The 18,551-nt window shown below is 37.6% G+C and overlaps 1 protein-coding gene across 1 annotated transcript in view; it reads right to left on the reverse strand.

Moving 5' to 3' along the window:
* Nucleotides 1-6,753: 6,753 nt before the first annotated feature.
* The window catches only part of pclob (piccolo presynaptic cytomatrix protein b), a 112,877-nt gene continuing 101,079 nt past the window's right edge, over nucleotides 6,754-18,551 (reverse strand). The window contains exons 29-38 of the mRNA XM_056261407.1: nucleotides 18,489-18,515; nucleotides 17,837-17,930; nucleotides 17,102-17,173; nucleotides 16,546-16,798; nucleotides 15,656-15,850; nucleotides 14,183-14,288; nucleotides 13,079-13,146; nucleotides 10,383-10,511; nucleotides 10,110-10,255; nucleotides 6,754-9,608 (exon numbers count right to left, since the gene is read on the reverse strand). Of these exons, the coding sequence (XP_056117382.1) occupies nucleotides 9,465-9,608; nucleotides 10,110-10,255; nucleotides 10,383-10,511; nucleotides 13,079-13,146; nucleotides 14,183-14,288; nucleotides 15,656-15,850; nucleotides 16,546-16,798; nucleotides 17,102-17,173; nucleotides 17,837-17,930; nucleotides 18,489-18,515 (1,234 nt within the window). The 3' untranslated portion in view covers nucleotides 6,754-9,464. The remainder of the gene's footprint in view (nucleotides 9,609-10,109; nucleotides 10,256-10,382; nucleotides 10,512-13,078; nucleotides 13,147-14,182; nucleotides 14,289-15,655; nucleotides 15,851-16,545; nucleotides 16,799-17,101; nucleotides 17,174-17,836; nucleotides 17,931-18,488; nucleotides 18,516-18,551) is intronic.

Here is an 18,551-nt window from a genome sequence, read left to right on the forward strand (position 1 = left end):
TGCTGATTGGCTACAAGTGTGTTTTGGTGCTCAGTCTAATAGGCTTTATGCACAGCTTCACTACTTCCTGAACTTCAGCCAGCTCCTTTGTTTCCTGTCTGCCATTATTGGACAAACTGATTAATCCAGGTGTGCCTGATTATTGTTACCGAGGCCAGGCACACCTGGATTAATCAGTTTGTCCAATAATGGCAGACAGGAAACAAAGGAGCTGGCTGAAGTTCAGGAAGTAGTGCAGCTGTGCATAAAGCCAATTCACTTTCAACAGCGTTTCTCAGAAATCGCTTACTGCACCTTTAAATCTTAGGATAAGGGTCCGAATGCTGAGTGTCCGTGGCATCTAAAAGAGTAAAAACCCTCTGGGGCCAGTTGCATAAACCTCGCCATTATGTTAAGAAAGTGTCTTATAACTACCAGTTAGTCAATGGGCAGTCAGTCAAATTTAAGCCAACATTTTTATGAACAGTCTTAAAGACAAAACAAATTGATGACTGACTTTTAAGACTATTCTTAGCAGTTTATGCACCCGGCCCCTTGGTCTAGACTACATTTATGAAACTTAAGAGTGTGCATTACAGGTTTGTTTTTGGTAACTCTAGCTACAGCGTTGATTAGGCCTGATTCTGAAACAAACACATAGTCTCTCGGGAGAGTTTTGAGGAAGCTAATTAACTTCAGATAAGAAGACGTTTGTCAAAGCAATGCTGCGACGGATATCGAGCTAAAAATCGTGAGCGGCTTTCGCTCGATTTTCAGGGAAAGAGTTCTCATTTGCACAGTATTATCGAGTAATGCTGGCTGATTAGACACATCGGAAACCAGAATTTATCATGGTCTACTGAACTGAAGATGATGAGTATCACACACTCACTAGCACATCCTGCTATCCAAGCTACATCACTCCCCTGGGCCCTCCTACCCCTGTACCCGCGTCTCCATGGCAACATGCCCTGCCTCACATTACCCAGAGAGAGAATTGATGCTCACAAACACTCCTCTCATAGTCAGTTTCGAGTATATGGCTCTTGTTACTCCTGCTTTGAAACAAACCTGAGGCTACAGTGGTGGCAGTGGTCTTTGTGTGGTGGCAGGACTTGTTATCGTTCCGGTAAGGCTGCCTTGTGTTCTTTAATTTAGCCCTGACAAAATGCTGAGAGGAGGCTATGATGAGTCACACTCCCTCTTTCTCCTTCATTTTCTCTTTTGTTTTCTTAGTATGTATGTGCATGTTTGTTGCAGTTCAAGCAATGATCGTTTAGTTGGTCAACTCAATTAAGATATTGCTTTCTTTTCATAAACTGAAACAGATGAGCTAATTTAACTTCTTTTTGGAAACTCATGTATCTGGCCAGGCTCTGAGTTACTTCCCATGTAATTATTAGACATATGTCTCCCTCTGCTGACCAAACACTGTAAATACAACACCGTGTATCACACAAAACATGTCCATCCATTCACTCACAAATTTTACCCCAAATAAAAAATAAATAAATAGAAAATAAATAAAAAACTATATTTGTTTAAAGGAAAATACTTTAAAAGGACCATTACATATATGTATATATATTTTTTTTTTTTGCATTGTAAAATAGTTTTACACTAGAGAAAAACATATGGATTATCATATAAATTATTCATAGATTCATCGGCACAGCGCGGATGCATCCAATGATTTGAGGAGAATGTGCGGCTGTCAATCACCGCGCCGGTGTGGATTCTGTCATTCGCAATCACAGATTCTACTTTTTGGAAGTATGACCAATATAAGAATTTTCACCCTAAAATGTCTCTGAACAGGTAAGTAACATCCACTTTTGTTCTTCTGACCAACTGAACTAAAAAAAAAGCATTGCAGTAAATAGTGCTGATTAAATCTATCGATTATCATATCACGTCAAACCGTGCAAATGATACTTTGTTCTCAAATTGTTAATGTTAACAACATCAGCATTGTGACTACATTTAATGGCCTTCCGATATTTATCCTTGTTTTCGCATAGGCCCGGTTGCAGTCTCTTTTTCCAAATCTCTAGTTGTCACTGGTGATTGTCGTTTGAACCTTTCTATTATTATAATTAATAAGTTGAATTATATCAAGTGCTGTGAGAAAAGGCTATAAATCTCCACCTCCAACATCCTCACACTCATACTTGCCAAGACACCTTCTTTATGTGTACAGATGTGACGTAATGACGCAAAGACATGCTCGAATTTCCCGCGAAAATTCACCAGTAACACTGGAATTAAAAACATTATTACAAGCTTACCGTCTTAAATCGAGCAAAGGCAAGCAGATAGTTTTGAACACTAGCTGGTTATGTACTTGCTCAAAAATTTATTTTGGATCATTTTTAACCCAAAAAAGTTACGGACTGGAGCTTTAATTTTCCTATTTTTTACCCCAAATAGGATACAGTGAGCATTATGCATAGACAGTAAAAGAAATGGACACAGCGACCCCATAGACTTCAACGGAGAAAAGTGAAGTCAAATAGAAGCACTCACTTCCTGATTGCCAAACACACTGCGCATGCTCAAACTGAGCTTGAAGACGTAGTTGTGACGTGAGCAACCTGACTGACAGTCGTACGTCTTCTAGTAGCGGTGCCAAGAGGAATCTGAATCATTCCCTTCTGAATCTTGCAGAGCCGGAGATCGTGAGTGTTAGCTGTTCATGATCTCGCAGCAGGAGCAACTTTATGACTCTCTATGGGCTTCTCCCTTGACTTTATGCCTCCACGTCCCCCGATTGCGCGTGAGCTTCTACATCTGTCTTTACGGTCATTTCTCTTCTATGCGACAGAGAGTCGCGTGTTATGATGCAATCGTTAGCCTATTTTTACAAAAACGGCTTCTACGGGGCCACAACGTAAGATACAAGGTAATGGAGCATTTTATACATTGTCATGTTTCTTTAGAAATAAATAATGGACAAATGGAGTCTTTAAACGTCTCAGATGTAAAGTTATTCGCTGTCAAAGTGACGCAAAAATGAATGGGAGTCAATGGAATGCTAACAGCAGGTGAAGGCTTGTTAGCCAATGGCGGCGCCCGGGGAGACTTCAGTTTCCGGCTGGTGGATTACCCCCTTGGCATTATCGAGTGCTAAACACACGTCTGTTTCATTCATACTGGAAGCCAGAGGGCGCCCTCACGTAGAAACTCCATATATGCCTCGCATAATTAATATAACTTGACATTACAGGAAATCCCTAATGTGAAGCTATTACTGATTCTCTGTAGCTGAATAAAAAGAAGATATAAATGCTTTGACTGATTAAACATGAAGAAACACACGACTGCCTCAATATGGTGTATTTGACTCCTTCAAGCCTTCTCAGGTATTTTCAAAATAATAAAGTATAATGCATTGCTAATCGACATAGCCTTTATCACTGTATAGAATACTATAAAATAATATATTGTCTGCCTCATTCTATGATAAGAAGCCACATCAGCTCTCAAAACGAAGTTATTTCAAACAATCGACTGACATTATGAAGTGAGTTTGGAGTAAAACATGTTATTAAATGTCTTTTGGACAACAGGTTTATGAAAGCTTCGCATATTACAAGTTTGGGAAGATGTATGATGATTGTTGCTTTTGGAAATGCACATTATAAGTGACTCAAACTTGCTGTGCTTTCTGAGATGGAGCAGCATTTACTACTGATTACAGTTGTGCAAATAGGCTACTTAATTAAAGCTGCAGTCATAGACAGTATAAGAAGTGGACAGAGCCATCTCATTGGAACTCAGTTGAGACAGTTGAAGCCCATTTTTAGCGATTTTTGAGCACTTCCGTTCCTGACGCGCAGACTCAAACCGACTCGAACTAAGCTTGATGACGTGAGCAACCTGTCTGACAGACGTTAATCCTCTAGTAGCTGTGCGTGAAAATTGCCAACGTTAATCTTGCAGAGACGGGGAACTTGAGCAAAGAGTTCTTTGGCGTGAGTGAGCAGGAGAAAGTATTGCGTTGCTTTTATGGACTCATTATCTATGGGCTTCTCCCTTGACGGGACGTCCCCCCGATCGCCTGCGAGCTTCTCCTCCTGTCTGTACGGTAATTTCTGTACAGCGCGACAGAGAGTCGAGTGGTTATGACGCAATCGTTAGCCTATTTTTACTAAATCTGTTTCTACGGGGCCATAGTGTAACATAGAAGGTAATGGAGCCCTTTATACATTGTCGTGTTTCTTTAGAAATAAATAATGGACAAATGGAGTCTTTAAACGCCTCAGATGTAAAGTTATTCGCTGTCAAAGTGACGCCAAAATGAATGGGAGTCAATGGAAATAATAACGCAAGTGAAGTTCTGCTACAACATGGTGGCACCCGGCCGGCTTCAACTTCCGGTCGATGGATTACCCCCTTGGCTGCAGTCCGCAGTTTTTCCTCTTTGTCGCCATCTCTGTTCGAAATCTGCAATTGCAGTTATTCGCGGAATTATCAACTTTACGTGAGTTGTACTTCGACATGGCACAGCGCGGATGAACACAATGTTTGAGGAGAGTGTGCAGCTGTCAATCACTGCGCTGTTGTGGATACTGACATTCAGAATCACAGATTATTATTTTTGGAAGTATGACCAACATAATAATTTTCACCGGAAAATGTCATCTGAACAAGTAAGTAACATCCACTTTTGTTCTGGTTCTGACATTGCAGTAAAACGCGCTGATTAAATCTAACAATCGCTTATCATATCACGCAAAACCGTGCAAATTATACTTTGTTCTCAAATTGTTAATGTTAACAACGTAAGCAAGCATTGCGTGACTACATGTAATGTCCTTCCGATATGTATCCTTGTTTTCGCATGGGTCCGGTTACAGTCTCTTTTTTTTTCACTTCGAATGAAGTCTTTTGCATTTTACAATCTGCAGTTGTCACTGGTGATTGTCGTTTGAACTTTTCTGGATCCGCCATCAAATTGATAAGTTTAATTATATCAAGTGCTGTGAGAAAAGCCTATAAATCTCCACCCACAACATCCTCACTCACAATATAGCTTATACTAGCCGAGACTCCTTCTTTATGTGTACAGATGTGACGTAATGACACAAAGACATGCTCGAATCTCCCGCGGAAATCCACCAGTACCACTGGAATTAAAAACATTATTACAAGCTTACCGTTTTGAATCGAGATAAGGCAAGCAGAGAGTTTTGAACACTGGCTATGTATTTTTTCAAAAATGTATTTTGGATCATTTTTAATCCAAAAAAAGCTACGGACTGCAGCTTTAATTAAAAATCGATTTCATAATCGCACTATGCCAAATTGCGATTTTGGTTTAAAGGAGAACTCCGGCGCAAAATGAACCTTTGGTCTAATTACACATTTGGCGCTTTTCCATTACCAGTACCAGCTCGACTCGACTCGCCTTGGCTCGCCTCGACTCGGCTCGCTTTTCGCTCCGTTTTCCATTGCAGAAAGTACCGCCGCAAATAGTACCCGGTCGTCATAGCGACGCATTTCGTTCCTCGTTGCCCCATCAAGCTCTCGCTGGATCCTCTCTTCGGCAACCAAACAAAGGAATGTCTGCACCTCCTCGTTTGACCACGGCGTATTCTTCCGAGTTGCCATAATAATAGTAGTAAGTTTAGTAACTATCTCTGGCCAAACTATTTAAAAATGGCGGGGTTATTCTGGATACTCCATCTGGCGCGTGCAATGATGACGCAGATTCTCTGTGACCAATCAGCAGTCGGCATTGTTTCACGTCACATTTTAGTATCGGCTTAGCTCGCCTCAGCTCGCTTAGAACCTCGCCGGAGGTGGTACGAAAAAAAGTACCCGAAAGCAGGTACAGGTACAACTTTTACACAGTGGAAAACCAAACAAAGGCGAGTCGAGTCGAGCCGAGGCGAGCTGGTACTGTGTAGTGGAAAAGCGCCAATTGTTATCTAGTCAACCGTTATCTGAGATTTGTTTTCATGATTATCGAATGTAAATAGTTTTATCTCTAAAAAAAACAGTTTAGCCTATAACGCTAGTATAACGCTAGTATATAGGGCATAGAGTAATGACAAATAAAAATCGCTTGTTAATACCACTAAGGCTCAAAATAGCCCCACACTAACACGGTAGCATAATGAGGGTCCCTACCTTCAAACCGAAGCATTGAGAACTTTGTCATTGTCCAGACAGTTTAATAAGAAGATATTTTATACATACAGTCAACTTCGCGTATACAGGCAGAAGCCATCTTTGAAAAACAGTCTATCTACGAACGCCGATCCAAGCCTACTGTTCGCGCTCACCTTATCACAACTTATAGCTCGTTCACATCTCACCAGCGCACTTGGATCGGCATTCGTAGATCAACTGGTAGAGACTGTCTGGACACTGACAAAGTTCTCAATGCTTCGGTTTGAAGGTAGGGACCCTCATTATGCTACCGTGTTAGTGTGGGGCTATTTTGAGCCTTGTTAGTGGTATTAACAAGCGATTTTTATTTGTCATTACTCTATGCCCTATATAGCGATATACTAGCGTTATAGGCTAAACTGTTTTTAGAGATAAAACTATTTACATTCGATAATCATGAAAACAAATCTCAGATAACGGTTGACTAGGTGACAATGTGTAATTAGACCAAAGGTTAATTTTGCGCCGGAGTTCTCCTTTAAGTTCAATTAATTGTGCAGCCCTACCAGGCTTCCATCAAATAAGAATGAAAAATGTTTCACCAGATACTAACACATCAACAATCAAAACATACAAAACACATTTTCACATTTGAAATAGAATCTATTCTTTATTATTTGGACGCAGGGAGAAAGTTTTTTATATTTTTCTTATTTTTCATATATTATCTTTTCTCTACTGCACAATTTGCATAATTTCATGACATCCTGTGGACAACCACAAAACCATAACATTAGAGTTTTTTTCTACTTTTTTTTTACACGAAGTGAAAAACAAGACTCATTTTACAAGCATTTTTACAGTCCGCATACAAATTCAGGTGATGTGTTCAATTTTTCTCTCTTTTTAAACTGAATCTGGAGGCAAAATATATCAACAAACATCTAACAAAACATGCAACATCTATGTAAAAACATAGAAACTCTTTGACAACATTCAATTTGACAGGAAATTTTGTGTTGTCTTTTTTCCTTTTTTTCTTCTTTTTGTTTTTTAAACCTTACCGTTTTCATTCTGAGAGACGCTGTTGATTTCATCAAACAGGTTGGAATGGGTTGATCGAACACATGATTTTAAACCAATCCAGATATTACTTTCTTACACAGTTAGACAAATACAGTATGTACAGACAGAGTTTGACCTTGATCACAATCACATGCTCAACGTCAGACCAAATAAATATTCAGACTTTTTTTCGTAGAAAATATCCTATATATTTACAAAATCAAAAAAATCACATTCACACTATTTACGGCAACTGAATTCATCAAACGCATCGTGATTTTAAAAGAAATGGGGTAATATAAGAATAGAAGATCATTTTTAGTAGTCAAAAAATGATATGTGCTTGCTTAAAGGGAACAACTGAAGAAAAAACTTTCAAAAGGTGTGATGCTATAGGTGAAAAATGTATGACAATGACTTGTAACAGGTTTTGATTGGCCAACATAATTATACGCAATATAAAATATGCATTATGATGTTTAAAATACGCACAGATTATTTTTTACCAATTTTTCTGGTATGTCAGCATATTTCTTTTGTCATTATTTATGATGACATTTGGAAACCTATGAAAACAAGAACGTAAAGTGCATTAATATGTACTGTGCCATAAAGAGTAAGTAAAAATAAATAAATAAAAATAAACACTATACAATATTCATATAATTTATGTCTTGTTTTCTTTAACAGATATACATATATTCAGACACTCGCCGGATGCCGCATGTTAAGGTATATGCATTCAAAGAACATAATCCATGTTGCATAGATTTACCCAAACAGAACCAGTGGTTTGGTTAAAACATCAGGTTGGCACACGATAGTTTATCTTACTATGACAGCAACCTTTTACTCAGGTACATCTGTGCACCACCTGTGCAAGATGTAGATTAAATAAAATGGAAATGTTGGAGTACGTTTTATTAGCCAGGTTATAAAACACTCTGTTTCCATGTGTGAGACATGTCCACTGATATATTGATCTTGGAAACACTGACCGTTAAGTTAGAAAATTACTGACTGGTGTTTTCAGGACCTAGACAGACAAAACCATGTGCCTTAATCCATCAATGGCACATACTAGTGTACCTATACACTGATATGGTGCAGAGGCAGTGATCATAATGAAAAATAACCATCCTTCATAGCTAAACTGACATGACCAGATGAACTTTACAGCAGAAAAACAATATTAAAAAGTGTACCACCATGGAACAGTGACACGTGACAAAGGACAGACACCTTGCACCATTTAAATAAACAACAAACATTACATCTGGATTTTAGTCGAGCCAATTGAGCCAGAACCCTTATATAAATGCCAAAAAGGTATACGTTCATTCTTTTTTTTTTTTTTTTTTTTTGCATATTTGGATTCCACATACAACTTGGTCACAAAACGGAGACTATTGGTGACAACATCAGACCACTAACATGACATTTACTTCAAGATGCTCTTCATAAAACAAACACATATCAGGGACACGTACAATCATATTTCTGGACAGAGACTAGATGCCCTTTAACTTCAGAGAACCTAATTTGAGGGCTTGAGATGCTAAAAAACAAAGTACGCCCTCATTTAGCATCCAACAAACATCAAGAAGGTTGCGTGAAAATCATCTCAACTTCAATGAGCCATCCGTATCCAACTGCTGACGTCAGTCTGAAGTTTTAACATTCCCTAAACGTTGAAGACGACACTCAAGACAATATAAACAGAGGAATCTTAAATTGTGTGCGGTTGGATGCTGCATTCAAAAAGGGAAATCCATTATATTTACGATTGTCTTTCTTCCTTACAGTATAACCTCCATACAGTGCATAACATAGTCTGATATGGTCATTATATATCACATGATTGTGTCAAAAACTTTAAATTATGCTACGTTTATATCAATGTAAATAATGTTTTTTTTTTGTTTTTTTGAGAAATATGACCATGAACATGTGATGACAGCTAAAATGGCATTGAAATGTAGAAAATCTCAAGTAATAATTGGCCCATGCCTAAGATATTTTAGATGTAGAATGTAGTTGCAAAAAGACAACAGCAGTGCATGGGGAGTGGAAATGGATTTAGATATCCTGATTGGGAATGGTTGGGAATTTGGAGTACACTTTTCAGTTAGAAAACCAGCAGTCTCACCCTGCAGACTGTTCGACACAGTAGTCAGTTTATTTCTTCACCTTGATTTTCTCTTTCCATCACCTGTCAGCCATTCCAGATTCCCAAACCCACCGTTTCCTGTTTTATTTCTCTTTTTTTTGAGGCGACCGATGGGAGACGGATGGGCGTCTGATTATGGCTGCGTTTGATTGGTGGTGGCCACTAGCTTGTGCCAGCTGACCGCCCGCTTACGCATGTCCACTTTGTCCAGCCAGATGTAGGCCTCACCTATCAGGGTCTTCTTCATAAACTTCCCTCCATTTGACACCAGAAACATCTGTGAATAGGAAGGGGATGCAAGGTAAACAAAGGGTGAGTGAAAGAGTTAAGTTTAATAAAATATTATACATACACTACTGTTCAACAGCTTGGGGTCAGTAAGATGTTTGTTTTTTTAAATAAATGTATACCTTTATCTAGTGACTGTAAAGAGTCGTCAAAAAATCTTGAAAACAATGTATCACGATTTCCACAAAAATAATAAGCAGCACAACTGTTTTCAACATAATAATATTAAATGTTTCTTGAGCAACAAATCAGCATATTAGAATGATTTGACATTGAAGACTGGAGTAAAAGATGCTGAAAATGTAACTTTGTCATCACAGGAATAAATTACATCTTAAAATATAATAAATATATACATATTTTGCTGCATTGGTGAGTATAAGAAACTTTCAAAAACACAAGAAAAATCTTACCAACCCCAAACTTTTGGATGCTATGGTAGTGTGCATTTGTGACTATATATATATTCGTAGTTTGTAATTTCTCTCACCTGAATAGAGTGGCCAACGGGATTCAGGTTAAAACGAAATGTCTCATTGAATGATGGCTCTCTGTCATGGCGACACACTCGGGTCTTCTTCTTTATGATCTTCTTTTGAGTTGCCACATTCACCACATAAAGTTTTACATACAAGTCTACAAAGATAGTTGAAATATAATAGATTCATTAGCATTTCAAGCAATTCTCAATATACAATTCACTTATCTTGATTACTTTATGTCAATTGTATTTATGAGTATCTGTTGAGGAACATTGCATTACCGGGTAGGTGGTCTGGAGATTTGAACTTGTAGGTGATGTTTCTACACTGCAGGATCTCAAGAACCAACTGCTCTCCTTCAGTCTTCATCTCCTTCTTCAATGCAACCTTGATCTCACCCATCATCTTACCTACAGTCAGATAGATAGATAGATAGATAGATAGATAGATAGATAGATAGATAGATAGATAGATAGATAGATAGATAGATAGATAGATAGATAGATAGATAGATAGATAGATAGATAGATGGATAGATAGATGGATAGAAGGATATAAGGATAGATAGATATACAGACAGATATACAGATACATACAGTACATACATAGATACATACAGTACGTAGATAGACACATAGATAGATAGATAGATAGATAGATAGATGATAGATAGATAGATAGATAGATAGATAGATAGATAGATAGATAGATAGATAGATAGATAGATAGATAGATAGATAGATAGATAGATAGATAGATAGATACATACATACATACATACATACATAGAAATTATAACAAAATACAACCTCTTCTATTTCATATATTTGTTGTATGTATCTTCACTTACTGCATATTGTCAGCTGTTCTAAATAAATCAATACAAGTTGTGGGCAATGGCGACCTCTAGTGGGCAAAATTTTGCACTAAGCAAAAAGGAAATGGTGTCAAAACATTCATAAGAAATGAACTACAGGGGTTGGACAATGAAACCGAAACACCTGGTTTTAGACCACAATCATTTATTAGTCTAATAATTTATCATGTTGTCTTGGGAATGACAGATATGTGCCCTGCACAGTGATCGAAGGGATTTTGAGCCATTCCTCTTCCAGTGGCCAGGTCACTATGGTGAAGCTGGTGGAGGAAAGCGTTTCCTGACTTCTCCAAAATACCCCAAAGTAGCTTGATTGTCTTCAGATCAGGTGACTGTGCAGGCCATGGGAGATGTTCAACTTCACTTCCATGTTCATCAAACCACTCTCACCAGTCTTGCTGTGTGTATTTGTGCAGTATCATCCTGATATACACCACCTTCAGGGTACAATGTTTTAACCATCCTTGACAGTGACCTGCCCATCTAGCACAAGTAGTGGGGTAATGATATTGCATCCCAAACTATCACTGTCTGGGTGTTAAACCTCTTTGGGGCTTCTCCACACCGTAACTCCCACAGATGTGGGAAAGACAGGGAAGATGGACTCATCAGAGAACTACATTTGTTAAGTATTTTTCAACAAGATTTTTCTTATCCAAATGCCAAGTTATCAAGTTATCCAAAACCCAAGATTTACGCTGCTGGCACACGAGTGACCAAAGGTTTGGCTTTGAATATTGACCATGAATACCAACCCTGTGGAGCTCACAATGGACAGTTTTGACAGAAACAGGAGAGTTGAGGTGCACATTTAATTCTGCAGCTGTGCTTTTATGTTTTTTTTTGGATACAATCCGGGTTAATACCTGAACCTCCCTTTCAGACAGCTTCCTCTTGTGTTGACAGTGTAGTGTTACAAATTTATTAAAATGTTTAATTTAGATTTCCAATACTGTAGTATATAAACTGAGGAAGTTTATTAGTGTGAATTTTGTAACTAAGGTAAATGTCACAAACCTGCCTGTTCCTGTCTGTCCTGATTTTTCTATTGCAAGTTAAATTGATACCATCACCTTCTGTTTGTGAGTTCCCGTCTCAGTACGAGAAGGCCTGCCCTTCCTGTTCTCGTGTCTCAGCGTTTGAAATAAGTCATGCTGAGCAGGTTCCAAAACCTGTATACCTCATTTCAGAGTGTCTCACCCCTCGATGTAAATCCCTCCTCCTAAAATGTGTATAAAATTGCAATGTAAAGTTCCCTTAGTCAGACTTGACGAGGAATGCAGCTACCAACAGCTCGTGTTTCTCAATAAAGAATCCTGCTGAAGATACAACCAAGTCTCCTGGTCTTCGCTTCTGAGTTCCTAAACTTTAGAAGAAAAAAAGTTCACAACAACAGTTACTTCTGTCCTGGTCACAGATGAGCCACCGAGACGCACACCAACCATTTGTCCTCTTTTGAACTCTGATATGTCTCCCATTATGTTGTGTGGATTGCAATATTTTATGGACAGGTGAGCTTTTGCTCTTACTGATGGCATGTAAGATTGGCCACCATTGGCCAGTTTCATTGTCCAACCCTGTATGTATGTTAAAACAATAGTTATATACACTATAAAACATGAAGTAAAATGAAATACTAGACATCAAGGTATTGGTGGCAACTAAATACAAAACAATGTTTTGTATAATGTTCATTATGCTGTACAAAGATAAACAAAAATGTTCAAGAATGCTCGTTTGACACTGTCCGTGTTTTGTTGTGTCGACGTCTGTCTCTTTTGACAGCAACAAAAACACACCCTCCGCTGTGATGAATTATTCAGCAATGTGTGGCAGTGGCACGTCTAGAGCAGAACAGAGGGGATGACTGCTGTTTTCCTGTTTAACAGGTTCTTAGTCTTGCAAACAGCTTTCTGACAAGTGTTAATTCAACCTCAGGGGTGAACCTGACCTGTACTGACTGACTACCCTGTATAACATAGTACAAAGCTGTATTATGACTCACAGTTTACCAATTTTATTTCGTTCTCATAAGGTTCACTGTTATGAGCATGGAAACAACTAGAATTAGATTGTGTGTGAACTGAAACAGATCGTTACCTTCCGAATCTGGCAGGTTCAAAGATTCAACTCCTCTGCTTTTATCTGTCCCATTAGGAATGTTTTTCCTGATGAAATGAATAATAATAGAGCAAAGAAATTGAAGGTGTGAGTACTGCAACTTTTTTTTATTTATTATATATATTATATTAGTATATAAATAGTAGGGTCTAAAAAACAAAGATTTCAAATCACATTTAAACCTGGAAGTTTTATGTTTTTAATATTGAAATAAAATAAAATTGACATAAAATGAATTAGAAATATTTCTTATTCTGCAGATTTCAGATTTATTGGGAACAAATCAAATAAGATTAAAATTCAATAAATAAAATTCATTCAGTTTTGCATTCAAAATTTTCACTCAAATTGTTAATAATACACTAGTTTAAATTTAAAATATTTATATTTAAATAAATTAACATTTATTATTAATTATAATATATATATATATATATATATATATATAACATTTATATGTGTACGTTTATTTATATAGCAAAGACATTACATTGATCAAAACTGACAGTAAAAACATTTATAATGTTGCAAAATATATATTTCAAATTCTATTAATTAATGAATCTTGAGGGGGAAAAAATTCACAAATATAAAGCAGCACAACTGTTTTCAACATTGATAACAATAAGAAATGTTTCTTGAGCAGCAAATCACCATTTCTTCACATGATTTCTGAAGGATCATGAGACACTGAAGACTGGAATAATGATGCTGAAAATTCAGCTTTGCCAACACAGGAATAATTACATTTTAAAATATATTCAAACAGAAAACTGTAATTTTAAATTGTAATAATATTTCACAATATTACTGTTTTTACTGTATTTAAAAATGCAGCCTAATGCAGCCTTGGTGAGCATAAGAGACTAAACTTTAACAGTGGCATTAACTCCAAACATTTGACATATATTACAAGTGGCACTAGTTGCACTATACACTAGCATTTCTGTTCCACTAGCCAATGCAGATAATCTTAAAATAGCCAAATATCCAATACATCGGCCTATCACTTCACTAAATAAATACATGAAATCCATATGATACAGATTAATTGCAATTGCAGGATTGAATAGGCATACTTACAGCTGAGGGACCTGAAATATGGCGCTGTCCAAAGCATTAGTGCCCATGCCATCTTCACTGTCCAGAGTGTATCCATCCCCATCAAGCATTCTGTGGTTTGTTTTATCTGTAAAAATACACATGCACACACACACACACAAATAGAGAAAGCTGAAATTAGACATGTGCCATATAAATACGGGGCTCATTATTTACATTACAAACTTAAACACAATTTATGCAAAAACAATGGATATGCATTTTCCACATATGAACGGAAAAGAAAAGCAAAAGAACAAAAAAAGAGAGACCACGGTGAAATGAAAGGTAATGCACTCTTTTTAAAATAACTTAAACATCGGTTTAACCACAGAACAGAAATGTATGCAAATTTCACGGCTTTCTTGACTTTAGATATAAACATTTTTGTGTTTTGGACGTGTAATGTGCTGATTAGTGCTGATTTTTATTCTTATATTTAGAGAGAGGGAGGAGTCACGTGTCTCTCACCTCCTCTAGCAGAGATCCCTCCATGATGGTCATCTGACTCGATACTTTGCTCTCATTGGCTGGAAGATGTTGTATGATCAGTATGGGGCCAGTTCTGCCTTTAGATGGGGCTGTCTCTCTACACGGACTCATCCACAGATTGCATAGTCGCCCTCACATGAAACCAGCTCATGATTTTTACACACCACAATCATGCGGACATAGATATGGGTTTGATCTGGGGTAAGGGCCTGGGATTTTACTTGCAAGGGGAAATGAGGTAACAGAGGGGTTCATCATGCTCTGGATGTCAGTGTGAAGTGTCTTCAATATACACTCAAATTTAGCATCGAGTATCTCTATGACGGCAGGGAAAGAATAGCACTTTAGTTGTGAAAATCAGCCTATGTGCTGTACCTCTAGGGATCTTTTTTAAAGCAACAAATGTCTCCTCTGCTAATACAGAATTCCAGAGAAAGATTGAGCCTGGCATTTACTTTTATATGGGGAATATTTTTTTTAATTGTTGACTCACCCAAGTTTTACTGTAGCTAAAGGCAATCTTTTGTGGTTTGTGATTTTTGATTTACAAACGGGAGTTTAACAGACATTGGTTGTTTAAATTATTTAATGCTTTTTAGTCTTTTTTCTTTAAAATCAAGATTTTTTTTAGAAGAGATAATTTCTGTTTTGCCACTCAAATATTTAAATGCTGGGAGATTTAAAAAGTACTTTAGGACAGTCAAATGTAATATTCAATAAGATATGGTCTATTTATGAATTATTGAGTCAAGTTCTCCTTTTGTGATTTTAGGTGTAGGCTTTAATTTATTAACATAAAATGATGAAAACTAAACTAAACAAAAAATAAAACAAATGTGTCAGAAAGGTGAGGACGAGAGGGAATGGAAAAGAAATAGCGGAAGAGTGCGAGAATGAGAGGAAGGAAGAAAGAAAGACAGAGAACGGATAGGCTGTGAGCTCATGTGAAGTAGTAAGGGTTACTTGGCTGGAGTCGGGCCTGTTGCACCGCAGCCTCGGCTGCAGCGATGGCGTTCCCGGCTTCTTCCAGGTGTGCTTGGGTGACGCTGCCTTTGCTCTGGCTGCGTGAGGGGCCGTGGGAGCGCAAGTGACCCTCAGAGGAAGATTTGGAGCTGCCGGGACTACTGTGAGACTTTTCTATTGTAGGGACCTGTGTGTCTGTGAACATACAGTACGTGCCCTCGATTAATCCTGCACAAATCCCAAATATACCTTAAACCTTCCTTCTCCTGTTAAATATGCACAGCCGTGCAAAAGTTTGGGGTCGGCAAGGTTTCGTTATTTATTTATTTATATACATTAATAACTAACCCCAAGATTTACGCTGCTGGCACCAATGAAACCCACATTTGGCACTGGCACAAGTGACCAAAGGTTTGGCTATAGCAGCCTGACCATGAATATTGATTATAGTTTTGATGGAAACAGGAGAGTTGAGGTGCACATTTAATTCTGCAGTGAGTTGGGCAGCTGCTGTGCTTTTATGTTTTTTGGATAAAATCTGGGTTAGTACCTGCACCTCCCTTTCAGACAGCCAATTCCTCTTGCTAATTTTTTTCAGCAAAAAATATATATTTCTTGAGCTGAAAATCAGCATATTAGAGAATGATTTCTGAAGGATCATGTGACTCTGAAGACTGGAGCAATGGCTGCTGAAAATTCAGCTTTGTAGTGTCAGGAATAAATTACATATAGAACACATTTATTTTTGAATTGTGATAATATTTCACAATATGACTGTTTTTACTGTATTTTGATCAAACAAATACAGTCTTGTTGACTTTGAATGGTATTATATAACTAGAAGCACCACCTGTGAAATCCCTGTGTTTATTTTTGTTTAGTATGCATACCTTTAGCGGGATCAGGGAAAATGCCATGACTTTGGCTTTTGATGACAGAGGTTTTAGGGGACTGGTGGTTCTCCGGTTGCCCTCCTTGACCTCCAGAACCTCCTGGCCCTCCCTGACCTCCGAGTCCCCCAGAGCCGCTGGGCCCCTGTGGAGGGTGGGTCCTTCCATGTTGAATACTCTCGCTTTGCTCCTTTAGGGGGTGCCAGCGAGGTGTGTTATCCAGCTGAGTCGTGTTTGAAAGATCAATGAGCACCTACAAAAAAACGTATTCATAATGTGTTAGATTATATTATATTTACTCTTCTGACTTCAGAGAAATTTCTTTCCTTTAGTCAACTATAAACTATTCTTTGGCCGATAATAATGCAAATAGATACTGACAGAAGCTAAAATGACTTAAGAATTACACATTTCATAACAATGACCCATGGAAGAGAAGACAAAATGCTAGCATACTTTGAATCACACCTAAGGGACTGATGCAATACAAATTATGTTTATCTCTGCCGTTAGTGTTTTTTGGTGCATGGAATGACACTCATCTAGCAACACTCACTTCTCCCAGGAAATCATTTGAGGAATATCTGTCATAATCCCACACAGTAACCTCCAGAGTTTTCTTCTTCAGCTAAGCCGAACACACACAAACACAATTTTTTAGTCAGATGCTGGCTGAAGACATAATTCTGAAGGCACAAACATTTTTAACTGGAAATCTGTGACTCAGTAAACAGCATAGCAATGACAGCAAAACTGGGTCAACTTCAGTGTTTTCAAGAATGGAATGCCAAGTTTGGATGGAAAAAAAATGGGACACATGGGAAATGTGACTGTGATGTCAAACTTCCCTTGTGTCTTAGACTAGTAATTACATGCAATGCATTCTGTGCATATTCCTTGGACTATATATAACATTACATAGAGCTAGAGAAAGAGGGATGTAGAAAAAGAGAGAGATGAAAGATGAATTCCGCATGAAGAATGACTGTATGAAATAATGAGTAATAAAGAGTATTTAAAAAAACAAAAGTGAGAAAGAATGTAATTTTTCATATAGATATAATATTTTACTGATATTATCTCATTAGAAGAGATAGCACTGACAAATACTTATAAACATTATGTCTGGAGAAAAAAAAACTGTATACATAATATTTATGGTCTCCACATATATATTTGGAGACCATAAATATTATTTATACCGTTTATATATATATATATATATATATATAAACGGTATAAATAATATTTATGGTCTCCAAATATATATATATATGAATGTCGTACTTACCTGCTCCAGAAGGATATTTTTATAAATGACGGTCTGGTTCCACTCTGGGTTCTGAGTTTTCTGGATATATTTAGTCCTTCTCTTGTTCTCAGCACTGTGAGGTCATCATGTTGAGGGAGGATACAAGGAGCAATAGACTTAGATTATGCATTTCAATGGGTATATAGTATATTTATATAGCCACACTTGAGGATAGTTGAGTTTCATCAAGAGAGGACATCACAAGAGTCAACACTGATGCATTTACGGTCCATGGCACCAGTAATGATGATGACATTATCAGATCACAGAGTAAACTGTGGAACAATGTCTACTTCAACATGAGTATATGGGCAATCTATGCAAGCATACAGTAGCGGTAGACTCTTACAATGAGCTGATGTGAATTTAAAAAATGGTTGAGTTGCACACCTGTACTTAATATATACTGGCTTTGAGGGAATAATTTCAAGAATTTATTGACTTCACATCAAAAACTTCAGAGGTAGAGGTTGCTTTGAGGTAGATCTGACTGAGACACTTCACAGATGACGCAGTAGGTTTCACCACAGAAATGACAGCTAGATAATGAAAGAAAGGAAATCCAAACACACACACACACCCACGCACCAATGAAAAAGTAAAATGAAAAGAAAAAGAATCACCACGCTACCTTGCGTTCTGGACAACCATGACTTGTCTGAACCAATCCGGAGATTTGTATGGAATGCAAAGT

This window comes from Rhinichthys klamathensis, unplaced genomic scaffold (genome assembly GCF_029890125.1).
Source record: "Rhinichthys klamathensis goyatoka isolate OS25496 unplaced genomic scaffold, OSU_Roscu_1.1 h1tg000181l_1, whole genome shotgun sequence".
NCBI lineage: Eukaryota > Metazoa > Chordata > Actinopteri > Cypriniformes > Leuciscidae > Rhinichthys > Rhinichthys klamathensis.